Genomic DNA, 15,298 nt, shown 5'->3' with positions numbered 1-15,298 from the left:
GTGTTGATAAGAAATTTGGAGGGATATATTTTATTAAAGGCCCGAGACTATTGTGGGACTTTACGTGCTGAGTGAGTTTGTACAGATTAACACAATGAAAATGGATTCTTGTGTTTGTTAATTCCTATATTTTTAAAACCTTTAGGAGAAATCTTGGAGGAGTGTTTGTTCTGTGTTTTATGGTTCGTTTTGTTTTGCTTTGTTTTGAATACTTTTTTTTGAGGGGCGGGGTTCGTTTAGTTTTGGTTTTTCGTTGTTTTTTTTTATTTGCTTACGTTTTTTTTTTTCTTTTTTTTTTTATGTATAAATGAACTCAGTAAATTATGTCGCCTTATTCTAAATTCATATTATGCTTTTGGTCAAGTAATCCCCCGACACACACACACACACACGCACACACACACGATAAGTGACCTCGTGTTATACCGACTCTGTGATATGAGTTACACAAACACACACATTACAAAACACATGGGATAAGTATTTTCTGGAGGTCAATACATACATACATACATACATACATGCATACATACATACATACATACAGATATAAGAGTGTGGTCTTTAAGCTGAGGGTTGGCGACCATGGCCCATCTTTCCAAACAGTCCCAGTTATTTGTATCTCGCCGAAGACTTTCCTGTGCCATGGTGGTCGGGAGTAGGGTAGACTCCTATATCATGGTGGTCGGGTGGCCTCCTATACCATGGTGGTCGGGTAGACTCCTATACCATGGTGGTCGGGTGGCCTCCTATACCATGGTGGTCGGGTGGCCTGGTGGTTAGCCTCCTATATCATGGTGGTCGGCCTCCATAGTGGTCAGGTGGCCTCCTATACCATGGTGGTCGGGTAGACTCCTATATCATGGTGGTCAGGTAGACTCCTATATCATGGTGGTCAGGTGGCCTCCTATACCATGGTGGTCGGGTGGCCTCCTATATCATGGTGGTCAGGTGGCCTCCTATACCATAGGGTCGGGTAGACTCCTATATCATGGTGGTCGGGGACTCCTATCCCATAGTGGTCGGTGGCCTCCTATATCATGGTGGTCAGGTGGCCTCTATACCATGTGGTCAGGTAGACTCCTATATCATGGTGGTCAGGTGGCCTCCTATATCATGGTGGTCGGTGGCCTCCTATACCATGGTGGTCGGTGGCCTCCTATACCATGTGGTCAGGTGGCCTCCTATACATGGTGGTCATGGCCTCCTATATCATAGTGGTCGGGTGGCCTCCTATACCATGGGGGTCCTCCTATATGGTGGTCCCTCCTATATCATGGTGGTCGGGGGCCTCCTATATCATGGTGGTCGGGGGCCTCCTATATCATGGTCATAGTGGTCAGGTGGCCTCCTATCATGGTGGTCGGATGGCCTCCTATACCATAGTGGTCAGGTGGCCTCCTATACCATGGTCGGGTGGCCTCTATACCATAGTGGTCAGGTGACTCCTATATCATGGTGGTCAGGTGGCCTCCTGGCCCGCTGGTGGTCGGTACTTACCTCAGTATGGGGTGGCGTGGTCCCTCCTATATCATGGTGGTCAGGGGCCTCCTATATCATGGTGGTCAGGGCCCTCTATATCATGGTGGTCAGGTGGCCTCCTATATCATGGTGGTCGGATGGCCTCCTATGCCATAGTGGTCAGGTGGCCTCCTATACCATGGTGGTCAGGGTGGCCTCCTATACCATGGTGGTCAGATGGCCTCCTATATCATAGTGGTCGGTCCTCCTATACCATGGTGGTCAGGTGGCTCCTATATGGTGGTCGGTGGCCTCCTATATCATGGTGGTCAGGGTCAGGGGGCCTCCTATATCTGTGGTCGGGGCCTCTATATCATAGTGGTCGGGTGGCCTCCTATATCATGGTGGTCAGGTGGCCTCCTATATCATAGTGGTGGGGGCCTCCTATATCATGGTGGTCGGGGGGCCTCATACCCAAACTGGAATATAATTGATGATGTTGGAATACGCTTTCTGTAATCCTTAATAAATACAGTTAGCTTTCAAAATTACGTAAGAACATTTTATATCATTTTTCTTGCCATAATATAATTTACAATCAATAATAAGTACTGTAAAAAAAATAGTTTAACATTACAGTAAAAATAATTAGCTCTGAGCCTCTGGACACAACCCCCCCTCTGTTCCTGGTCATTAATAGCTGCTATTGGATACGTCATAACTGTTACTCCGCTAAATTTTGAGAGGCAGCCCACCGTACGCTTGGTAATTTTTTTTCTTTTTTTTTTAGGTAATTAGCCCACATGGGCGCAGGTCACTGACCCATGTCGGGGCCTGGAGGGCGAAAATGTGACAACAACAACAACAACAACAACAACAACGACGACGACGACGACAACAACAACAACAACAACAACAACAACAACAACAACAACACTAATAATAATAATAATAATAATAATAATAATAATAATAATAATAATAATAATAATAATAATAATAATAATAATAATAATAATAATAATAATAATAATAATTCATAGTAAATAAAATTCAGATTTTTTTTAAATAAAATAATAATAATAATAATAATAATAATAATAATAATAATAATAATAATAATAATAATAATAATAATAAAGAACCATAAAGAAATACAAATATTAAAAACAAATATCAAGAGTGAGAAACGATATATGTATGTTGTGTTGTCAATGGTAAGAGAAACAATTGAGACCCTACAATTGTGTGTAAATGAGGCAGAAATTCAGATCAGCAACCTGGGACTTGGTCGTAATTTTTGTGATGCCATATGGCAGCAGGGTCTACATTATGACCGTCAAACTCGATTCCGAATGACAACAAAGTAGTAGTGGTAGTAGTAGTGGGTGTGTGTGTGAGAGGCGTTCTTACTGGAGAGAGAGAGAGCGAAGCAGATTTTAAAAACCTTACACTTCCTATCTAATCTCTGTTATCGTAGCTACCCAATAGAGTCGTGAGGGTCAGTACAGTCTAGTCAGCTGGTGGATGGAGAGTAGGACCAGGCAGCCCAACACACCAAGGCGTAGTGGGAGGCTGGGAGCTGTTCAAGGTGCAGTACTAAATATCCTTCACGTCATACATGAAACACTAACATATTATCTCAAACTAATGATGTTCATATTAAGTAGAAAGTAATATAAATGTTTTACCCGAAGACCATATTACCAATTACAATACAAAGTACACTAGACAACAAACAATGTAAATGATGTAACTTAATGTCAAATATTCCACATGCAAAAGGGATTGGTATTTATTTCTTCATTATTAGCGTCGTCATTAAACCTAATATGGTGGATAAAGAAGAGTTGATTTAATCTTGAACTGCCTACTCACTGGGCACCCTTGATCAAGCCCAGAGGTGAAGTCGCAATCAATAAGGTGTGTTCAGTACAAGTCAAACGAACTAACATAAGCTGTCAGAGAACATGTCAGGCCATATAATGAGGGCCAGGCCACTGTACCTTGGGTCTGTCTCTCACGTTCACCAACACTGTACACTGTTTGTATATCTGTATAAACAAAGTACATTGTTTGTATAACTGCACTGGCGCCTTTTAACAGTGATAAGTTTTGTTAACCACTGTCCAAAATGATTCAATTATTTTAACTACTGTCAAAAATATTTAAATCATCTTGACTAATGTCCAAAATAATTACCTTATCTACTGTCTAAAATAAATAAATTACCTTAACTACTGTCCAAAATATTTAAATCATCTTGACTAATGTCCAAAATAATTACCTTATCTACTGTCTAAAATAAATAAATCATCTAAACTACTGTCCAAAATAATTAAATAATCTTAACTACTGTCGAAAATAAATAAATTATCTTAACTACTATCTTAAATAAATAAATTATCTTAACTACTGTCCAAAATAAATAAATTACCTTAACTACTGTCCAAAATATTTAAATCATCTTGACTACTGTCCAAAATAATTACCTTATCTACTGTCTAAAATAAATAAATTATCTTAACTACTGTCCAAAATAATTAAACCATCTTAACAACTGTCGAAAATAAATAAATTATCTTAACTACTGTCCAAAATAAATAAATTACCTTAACTACTGTCCAAAATAAATAAATTATCTTAACTACTGTCCAAAATAAATAAATTACCTTAACTACTGTCCAAAATATTTAAATCATCTTGACTACTGTCCAAAATAAATAAATTATCTTAACTACTGTCCAAAATAAATAAATTACCTTAACTACTGTCCAAAATAAATAAATTATCTTAACTACTGTCCAAAATAAATAAATTACCTTAACTACTGTCCAAAATATTTAAATCATCTTGACTACTGTCCAAAATAAATAAATTATCTTAACTACTGTCCAAAATAAATAAATTACCTTAACTACTGTCCAAAATATTTAAATCATCTTGACTACTACCCAAAATAAATAAATCATCTTAACTACACTACTGTCCAAAATAAATAAATTATCTTAACTACTGTCCAAAATAAATAAATCATCTTAACTACTGTCCAAAATAAATAAATTATCTTAACTACTGTCTAAAATAGTACAGATCATCTTGACTACTACCCAAAATAAATAAATCATCTTAACTACACTACTGTCCAAAATAAATAAATTATCTTAACTACTGTCCAAAATAAATAAATTATCTTAACTACTGTCCAAAATAAATAAATTATCTTAACTACTGTCTAAAATAGTACAGATCATCTTCATTGCTCAACACAGGTGAGATGTGTTATTATTTTCCCTACTAATATACTACTTACTACAATTATTCTCATTGTGGATATGAAAATTGATGCAATGTCACCAAACATCTCCAGAACTGTCGACCATTATGTTTATGCCAAGTCTTTTAAGAATTGGTAAATTGGTGGGTCAGACGGTAGGCCGCCTCTCTAAGGGGTGTAACAAGTTTCCTGTGAACCAAGTCAACAGGGAATGCGGAGCGATAATATCATCGGTACAGAAATGCTCGGTAGCAAATGAAAATAAGACACTCCCCACAGCATTAGGGGCTACAGTTACCGTGGGACATATTATTACACACGTCGCTAATCCCTTACTGCAGGGTGTTCGAAATCACTCCGTCTTTAGTAAATAATTCAGCAATATTGCTCAGAAAGGGAATGGTGCTGTGGATGATCATAAAAATACCGATGAATTGATTTAAGATATATTATAAAATTATAAAGGATTCAATAGTGAAGAAATTGAACAATTTTTTCGGGAGGTACAAAAATATCAGTTGGATTCCGTCGAAATAAAGGATCACATTGGGTAGGGTTAGTTCGGCAGGGTTAACCGAGGAATTTTAAAAGTGGATCAGTCCACTAAGATCTAAGTGGCAGTCAAAAGGCCGCATTTCAGAGACGCTAACGAACTCTATAGAGAAGCTAAAATGATGAGCGTCTTAAACGGTCTAGAAGGAGTACCAAAGTTTTATGGTGTCCTTACCAAACCATTAAGTTTATTAATTGAATTTTGTCCAGGATAAACCCTCAGTAAGCTCTTCGACAACAGTTCCCCAATAGTGCTTGAGGGCTTTGCTCAAGTCTGCGAGATAATTAACAGAATCCACGCACTTAACGTGGTGCACAACGACTTACACTCCAATAATGTGTTAATAAATAAAACTGGGCATAAAGTTTCTACTAAAGTTATAGATTATGGACAGACGAGGATGTCGACTATGGGGTTGGCCGATGTGGCGATAAGGAACGAGAACTTCTGTGTTTACTCATTAGCCGAGAAATGCATTTTGCCTTTAGTTAAGACAGAGGGTCCTTCGACACACGTCAGGGACCTCTTGACCCACAAATTCAGCCACTCTCCCAACCTGGAAAAACTAGCACAAGCCATTCGTAAAGCAGAATTTTAAGATTCTCCAAAGAAAAGGTGAAGACGCTGCGGCTAAGGAGAAAGGAGTTAAGGGCTACCTGGAGATGTGGATTCAGAATTGGAGGATAACATAACAATTCACATTAAAATTAAGTGTCTATTTTATAGTCTAAATTATATAACTTCTCTCCATTATTGTCTTCTGTCGCTAAATATTGTCTCACTCGGTACAAATCGATCTACAGAGAGGTTATGGGTTAAAACAATCGCACCACATGAAGAGTAACCACCCTACTGGTTAGGTTCCGTCGAGTTAGGGTGGTTAATCCTATCTCTATCTATATAAAACAAAGAAGTATGTCTGTTTGTTTGTGCGTTTGTGTGTCCGCAAGAGAATCTCGGAACTACTTTACCGATCTGTAGTGATGATGGATGGTGTTATGTGTAGTGATGATGATGGATGGTGTTATATGTAGTGATGATGGATGATGTTATATGTAGTGATGATGGATGGTGTTATATGTAGTGATGATGATGGATGGTGTTATATGTAGTGATGATGGATGGTGTTATATGTAGTGATGATGATGGATGGTGTTATATGTAGTGATGATGGGTGGTGTTATATGTAGTGATGATTAGACGATAAAATAATAACAGTTTAATGCTAAAAAAATATACTTTGCTGTACCGTTGTAGTGAAAAACATGGTGGAACTTACATACACCGTTAATGAACTATTGATGGAAGAAGAAGTTTTAGGCACTGAACAGTGAGACAATGTGGAGCCTCCCGTAGGGTGGCGTCCTACCGTGGCCTAGCGGATGAGCCGCCAGGAGGACGGCGATTCTGCTAGTGGTGAATTAAATTGGACGGCTAATCTTCAGGTGGAAGTTGTGTAGAAAAGCCCTAGAACCTCTGCTTACCCCCAACAAATCGTGGATCCTCCCAAAAATGTATTCCTCTTCCTCTTACTGTTTCACCAAATGTTTGTATAATTGAACTGTCTATGTACACTGTTTATAAACACCTACAGTATCTGTATGTTTTTTTTGTTTTTTTACCTAAATTGACAAAACACATTTTTTTTTTATACATGAGCTGTCTATAAACATTCTTGTACACTCGCCACAAGAAGTTCTCGCGCGCTCACGGCGCTCACGGCTAACACACTAAGACAAGACGAACGAGAAATCTCAACATTGCTCTCTGGGGAAAGTTTAGTGGAAATTAAATTACTTTTTTCCACCTGTAAATATTATAAAGACGAGCAACATATATTAGAACGAAATATTGAGAGTCCCTTCAGAAGCAGACATACCAACTATAGACAAACAGACAGACACACCGACAGACAGACAGACAGATAGACAGACAGACAGACAGTAGGAAGATCACGAAATACAGACAGACAGACAGGAGTAAGATCACGGAAGCCTGTAGGAAGATCACTATAAAGCACTGTACATGAACACTATAATACCCACAGTACACTATATCTTCACTATAAAGCACTGTGCATTAACACTATAATACCCACAGTACACTATATCTTCACAATAAAGCACTGTACATTAACACTATAATACCCACAGTACACTATATCTTCACTATAAAACACTGTACATGAACACTATAATACTCACCGTACACTATATCTTCACTATAAAGCACTGTACATGAACACTATAATACCCACAGTACACTATATCTTCACTATAAAGCACTGTACATTAACACTATAATACCCACAGTACACTATATCTTCACAATAAAGCACTGTGCATTAACACTATAATACCCACAGTACACTATATCTTCACTATAAAACACTGTACATTAACACTATAATACCCACAGTGCACTATATCTTCACTATAAAGCACTGTACATTAACACTATAATATCCACAGTACACTATATCTTCACTATAAAACACTGTACATTAACACTATAATACCCACAGTACACTATATCTTCACATAAAGCACTGTACATTAACACTATAATACCCACAGTACACTATATCTTCACTATAAAACACTGTACATTAACACTATAATACCCACAGTGCACTATATCTTCACTATAAAGCACTGTACATTAACACTATAATATCCACAGTACACTATATCTTCACTATAAAGCACTGTACATTAACACTATAATACCCACAGTGCACTATATCTTCACTATAAAGCACTGTACATTAACACTATAATATCCACAGTACACTATATCTTCACTATAAAGCACTGTACATTAACACTATAATACCCACAGTACACTATATCTTCACTATAAAGCACTGTACATTAACACTATAATACCCACAGTGCACTATATCTTCACTATAAAGCACTGTACATTAACACTATAATACCCACAGTGCACTATAACTTCACTATAAAACACTGTACATTAACACTATAACACCCACAGTGCACTATATCTTCACTATAAAGCACTGTACATTAACACTATAATACCCACAGTGCACTATATCTTCACTATAAAACACTGTACATTAACACTATAATACCCACAGTGCACTATATCTTCACTATAAAACACTGTGCATTAACACTATAATACCCACAGTGCACTATATCTTCACTATAAAACACTGTACATTAACACTATAATACCCACCGTACACTATATCTTCACTATAAAGCACTGTACATTAACACTATAATACTCACCGTACACTATATCTTCACTATAAAGCACTGTACATTAACACTATAATACCCACCGTACACAACAGCCCTCTGAACTCATTACCTCTTACTACAAAAAGACGTCAAGCCATTGGATAGTTTGCACCGCACTGATGTGTAGTATTACCGAAGAGGAAAAAAAACAAAAATGAAAAGTAATCAAGTCGAAAAGTTTAGGAGTTGGGCCTCTGAACATGGGGTAAAACTCCTTAGTTCGCAACAGTTGAAAAAATTGAAAAAAAATAATAAAAGTCGCCGTCTTGGGTCAGGGACCTTCGGGTCCTGCATCCTTCTCTCTCGCCCAGGAAAAAAGTCTAATTTTGTTCTAAAGCAATTCAAGGACACTGAATCCCTCGTACTCGAAGTTAAGGCCTTGAAAACCAACCAGGATTCGGGGATTCAAAAACTAATATCAGTTTGTCTCAGTGAGCGAGCTGTGATCAGTGACTTTGGAGGACAGACTGTTAGAAAATATATGGAGAGTGACCAATTTTCTCTGAAAAACTCCGTTAAAATTAATCTAAATCTACTGAAAATTCTGCGTGGTACGCTTAAACGCAAACAATGTCATAATGACATAAAAAAGGACAACGTTTGCGTCCAAATAAAAAAAGAACAGCCTTGTGTTACATTAATTGACTTCGGTTGGTGCACTCCAGTCAACGAAGTAGTGTACAATGACGACGGGCCAATGCATAACCACGAACAGTACTGGCTGGCCCCAGAGTTAGTCCGGGCAGGGAAATGCTCAGAGGCATCAGAAGTTTATAGCATGGGATCCCTAGCCAAACAAATCCTCCCTCCCGACTCAAAATACCCTTGGGAACTGCATAACTGGGTTTACGAGAGCCAGCACTATCATCCTTATCACCGACCAACACTACAAGAAGGGATCGAAGCTTGCCGTGACGCTCTTGTGGCCTTACAAGACTGAAAAGTGTAGATAGAGACTTTCCTCCTAACTTGTATATTATTTATGTAAACTAATTAATAAATGTTTTGAATCTTATGTAGTCTTTAGAAATTACCTTAAGAATAGACACACTGTTAACGTCTTCTGTACACACACACACACACATAGAGGTATTGTAGATGATAGGCTGTGTGCTGTAAGGTAGTTCATATACCTGGATTACTGAACACTAACCTTAGGTAGACAACTTGAAGACTCCACTGCTGCCTTCATCAATCAACAGGAGAGAGTGAGGTTAGCTATAATAACTGCTAATCTATTATGTTGAATTGCAGAACAATAGAGATAATGTAAGAAATTTAGTTAGGGAGTTATATATATGTTGCATTTAATTTAGGTTATACACTTATACTTAGTTAAAGTGATATTTAATAGTTACCTGAACTGCAAGTAATTACTCCTGATTTAAACAATAGACTTGCGCGAGTCTATATTCTTTTGTCTGCGCGTGCATCATGCCAGCTACCGTTGAATGCCAACTTATACCTGCTACTGCCATGATGCTACAGTCAGTTCCTTGACAATTGTGACCAGAGAAACACAATATTCACCACCTTCAGTGAAAACCAGCGATCAGGGAGGGGCTCACCAACTAAGCTTCACCATTAATTCCTGACCTCAATTCACATCAGCAAACCTTGAGTAGCAATTTATATTGTAAGATATCCTAACTTTATACTTTGTACATAGCTTGATGTAATGATGGAATATAAATTCTTGTCTGATATCAACCAATTCAGGACATAAGTTTAACTTACGTTAGTAATAACTATATTTATAATGTGCATTGTCATCCAGCATGAGTTTTCGACGAAATAAGAAATATTATAAAATCATTGTATTTTGGCACCCTTGCGCCCACACATACAGACCGATCTGGACGGAAGCAAATGATAAGTCAAGTAAGTCACCCAAAAGCTTGCTGCTGTAGGGAAAGTATTTGGTAAGGTCTAAAGTTTTGTTGGTCTACTGATAAAAAAAATAAATCACAAATTCATAAAACAACGATGTTAATAGATCCCGGAGATTCAGTTTTAGTTATAAGTTCCAAGTTTCAACAAGGGCTCTTATACTACTGCAACAGAGGAGCACCAGCTGAAAAATGCAATTTAAAAATTTCTTTAGTTTATCCTCATTTTTGAAGAGTGTTCACGAGTAATTAAAGAAAACGGTTTTGTTGAACAACGGAAACCCTTGTAAAATGTAAAATTATATATCAGGAGAAAGTATTAGATTTGTTCATTCATATATCTTTCTTATCTGTACATTTATCTATTTATCTCTCATCATTCACATTTCTTCTCTTATTTAACGCTATCACAGTTCATCACTCTCTTACTTTATAACTGCTAACTACACCATTAGGCAGTTACACTATTATTAACAATTAAAGATAATCAGTAACGTAAACAAATAAGAAAACGCGATGGGCTCTGGAAACTGTAGACTGCTGGCGCCAGGACTGAGTGAGATCTGTGTTGTTAGTTAAGTGGGGCGACAAGGTGTGGAGCGGTCTCAACTCACTTCACCTATGATTTCGCTCGGATTTTAAGAACTTTGATTCAATAGGATTATTTTTTTCCGTTTCATTCTAGTGATGAAATTTTATCAAATGGAAAATTATCTTATGGGATATAATACCTGTAGTGTGATTTTGTCCGTGTCGTCAACAACGTGTTCCCGGGAAGTTTACTTTGCATGACGAGAGGAACTTCATGAACGAGGCTGTATGTAAGGTAAGTTAAACGTATCGTCTTATTTGACTGTTTAAAAAAGCTGTAATCGGTTGTTGTTGTTGTTTATACCCAACAACTTGCTGCTAATATTTGGTTAAATGTCAAGTTTTGTGGATCTACTGATTAAAAAAAAAATAATAATAAATTCACATACAAACAAAGTGTGTTAACAAATCCCAGATCACGACAACTGAATCCCTTTTCATTAACCTGTTCATCAGAGTTGAGAGATGCAAGTAGCAACACCTTCCCACCTTTCGATCTCTTATTGTCCTCAGGTTATCAGCTTTATTTATAGCCCTCGTACCTTGACACACGAGATAAGATTATACACTATCTTTCCACACACACACACACACACACACGCACACACACACACACACGCACACACACACTCAGTACAGTCTCTACCATACACGAGTGGTGAGAAGCTTGTCATCTCTCTCAAACGTATTTTTTTTATTTTTTTTAGAATATCTAACAAATTAGAGACAGGGTTTGGTGATTCTAAGTAATTATCAAATTATAGGTGTTAAGTTTAATTAAAGTCTCTCACTAAGTTTGAACATTTTTAGTGTCTTGAGACGAGGTGACCGAACATTGAAGTTCTCTTCCTGTAACATCAGAGATACTTAGTGTTCAGGAGTGACTTTAGAGGATAAACAATATTGTAAAACTCCATCTCCATTTCTGCTGTTCAGGTAAGATAAGAAGATGTATATAATTAACAACTTTGAAGGTAATTTGTATTGTCTATGGAAGGGACGGGAGGTAAAACTGCGTTGGCAATTATATGGAAAGTGAGACGTCTTAATTATATATAGAGAAAGTAAAATTATGAAATTATATAAAGAATGTACTGGTGATAAGACTGCTGGAGGTTGTGTTGTTGACGTCGTCATTAGAGTGCAGCCTCGGTAGCGTCATCATTAACGTACAACCTCGGTGACGCCATCATTAAAATGGTTCTCTCAGTTCGTTACAGTAATTCAGTTTGGTTATAATTCTGTTATCAATATATGAATTACCTAAATCTGTAAAAAAAAGAAAGAAGATAAATGAGGTTGGTGATGAAGATTGAACATACAAAAGATTGTGATTATTTTAAAATGAACATAAAAATCTTCACCCAACATGAGAATCAACACACGAGAAGGACGAAAAATTATGAGAAAAAAAAATCCCCCGACTCAGAATTAAGACAAAATTTTACAATAAACTCACAACAAGCAGAATAATAACCAAGTAATGTACAACCTTTAACACCATAAGCCATAACCTGAACCAACTACATCAATAACACGACTGTCACAACAAAAAAACAACAACAATAATAACAACACCAAAACACGTTGATAGTGTCTGTCTGCCTGTGTGTATAAGATGAGATATAACCCTTTAGTGGGAAAAAAATAGTTAACCCTTTGATGAATGATGATTTAACCCTTTGAAGACAATAGTTGAACCCTTTCGGCCTCAAAACGGGCTAAGAATGAAGAAAAAATATCTATGACAATTCACGAAGCACTCGCTCATTATTTATAACCTGTGTATATATTCCTTATTACAGGTAGAAGACAGAAGAAATTTTAACAAGATCAACATTAAACAAAAAAATATAGATATACCCTGATTGTTTCGCTATGTTAAAAAAATTTCTGCTTTCTATCAGTAATAAAGAATGATTATTTTTTTTATTATAACGAAGCAATAAGGAAAACCTGCAGTCTTTTTTTTATAATGCTCGTCCTGATTTAAGTCTTATGACAGGTAATCACTACTGAGGTGACTATCACACGATGTCACATGAGTCAGGCAGCTCCCACGAGTTTCGGATAAGTACTGTGACTGGGGGTCCACACACACATTATACACACCTATTGGTGATATTTCAGGCTAAAGACGAACACAAAATTGATCTTAGATAATACAACTATGACTAAAACCTAACATAACCTAATCTAACCTAATTTAACATAACCTAACGCTGTGTGTCTTCTGGGCAGGTCTACTGTACGGTAGAGTGAAGCAAGGATCCGCCACACTTGTCTACGCCGCATTATGCACGACGCGTCATCAGCAACAAATGGTGAAGGTATAATATATAAATTTCCTATTTGTTTTTTGTCTTTATTTGCTTGTTTCGTGCTGGAAAAGTCGAAGGTAAACTTTAGATAGAGTGGTAAGAAATAATGTTTGAATGTAAAGAAACGGAGAGATAGAGGGGTAAAAAATACAGAAAAGAGAAAGACAGGGAGAGACCTGATATAACCTAACCTAACCCCTGAGGTAGCTTTAGGGTGTTTAATCTTCACGTGATACTATTTTACTTTTACAAACATTTACGAAAGAGGTATTATGAGTTTGTGTTATACTCTCCTATTTATTTATTTTTTTCAGGTCGTCGAAAGAGGAGCGTGTGGCGTCACCTCCTGTTGCTGCTATGGAAAAACTTGATACTGAGGCGCAGACACTGGCTTCTGACTTTCTTCGAGATCTTCCTCCCTACCGCCCTGTTCTCTATCATCCTGTTTATCAGACTAATCCCGGGATCCATCTTCATCCCTAAATACATCAACACCGTGAGTTAGTAGGATAAGTGTGGTAGAAACAACAGCGTCAGTAGAGTTAGTGTGGTAGGTACATATCGTCAGGAGGGTTAGTGTGGTAGGTACAACATCGTCAGCAGGGTTAGTGTGGTAGGTACATCATCGTCAGGAGGGTTAGTGTGGTAGGTACATCATCGTCAGGAGGGTTAGTGTGGTAGGTACAAAATCGTCAGGAGGGTTAGTGTGGTAGGTACATCATCGTCAGGAGGGTTAGTGTGGTAGGTACAAAATCGTCAGGAGGGTTAGTGTGGTAGGTACATCATCGTCAGGAGGGTTAGTGTGGTAGGTACATCATCGTCAGGAGGGTTAGTGTGTAGGTATATCATCGTCAGGAGGGTTAGTGTGGTAGGTACATCATCGTGTGGAGGGTTAGTGTAGGTACATCATCGGGAGGGTTAGTGTGGTAGGTATGTGGGTCATCATCGTCAGGGAGGGTTAGTGTGGTAGGTACATACATCGTTGTGGCAGGGTAGTGGTTAGTGTGGTAGGTACATATCGTCAGGAGGGTTAGTGTGGTATGTCAGTACAACATAGCGTGCTAGGTACATCATTGTCAGGAGGGTTAGTGTGGTAGGTACATCATCGTCAGGAGGGTTAGTGTGGTAGGTATGTCATGTCAGAGGGTTAGTGTGGTAGGTAATCATCGTCAGGAGGGTTAGCAGGGGAGGGTTAGTGTGGTAGGTGCTCATCACAGGAGGGTTAGTGTGGTGGTGGCTATCATCGTGTGTGGTATCGGAGGGTTAGTGTGCAGGTCGTCAGGAGGTTAGTGGTAGGTACATATCGTCAGGAGGGTTAGTGTGGTAGGTACTCATCAAGTCATTCAACAGGTACATCATCGTCAGGAGGGTTAAAAAGTTAGGTACATATCGTCAGGAGAGTTAGTGTGGGTACACACGTCAGGAGGGTTAGTGTGGTAGGTACATATCGTCAGGAGGGTTAGTGCGTAGGTACATATCGTCAGGAGGGTTAGTGTGGTAGGTACATCATCGTCAGGAGGGTTAGTGTGGTAGGTACATATCGTCAGGAGGGTTAGTGTGGTAGGTACATATCGTCAGGAGGGTTAGTGTGGTAGGTACAACATCGTCAGGAGGGTTAGTGTAGGTAGGTACATATCGTCAGGAGGGTTAGTGTGGTAGGTACATCATCGTCAGGAGGGTTAGTGTAGTAGGTACATATCGTCAGGAGGGTTAGTGTGGTAGGTACATCATCGTCAGGAGGGTTAGTGTGGTAGGTACATATCGTCAGGAGGGTTAGTGTGGTAGGTACATATCGTCAGGAGGGTTAGTGTGGTAGGTACAACATCGTCAGCAGATAACAGTTGTGGTATAATGATGAGAAACATAGCAGGGAAAATAATAACTGATATGATATCTATCTCTCTCTTGTCAAGGACTATTGTCATTCAACT

The 15,298-nt window shown here is 38.1% G+C and overlaps 1 protein-coding gene across 3 annotated transcripts in view; it reads left to right on the top strand.

Moving 5' to 3' along the window:
• The first annotated feature begins 2,969 nt into the window (after positions 1-2,969).
• Positions 2,970-15,298, top strand: part of LOC121874993 (phospholipid-transporting ATPase ABCA3-like) — a 33,359-nt gene continuing 21,030 nt past the window's right edge. Inside the window, exons 1-3 of one of the 3 annotated variants that reach the window (XM_042379348.1) lie at positions 2,970-3,052; positions 13,288-13,376; positions 13,682-13,863. In XM_042379348.1, coding sequence (XP_042235282.1) covers positions 13,343-13,376; positions 13,682-13,863 — 216 coding nt within the window. In that variant the 5' untranslated portion in view covers positions 2,970-3,052; positions 13,288-13,342. Of the gene's footprint in view, positions 3,053-11,061; positions 11,282-11,678; positions 11,983-13,287; positions 13,377-13,681; positions 13,864-15,298 lie in introns of those variants that run through there. The other 2 variants (XM_042379349.1, XM_042379347.1) reach the window with 2 other exon arrangements.

The sequence above is a fragment of the Homarus americanus genome, unplaced genomic scaffold, assembly GCF_018991925.1.
Source record: "Homarus americanus isolate GMGI-L3 unplaced genomic scaffold, GMGI_Hamer_2.0 scaffold13381, whole genome shotgun sequence".
Lineage (NCBI taxonomy): Eukaryota > Metazoa > Arthropoda > Malacostraca > Decapoda > Nephropidae > Homarus > Homarus americanus.
Note: the sequence above shows the minus strand (reverse complement) of the source record. Positions and strands in the feature narration are given on the sequence as shown.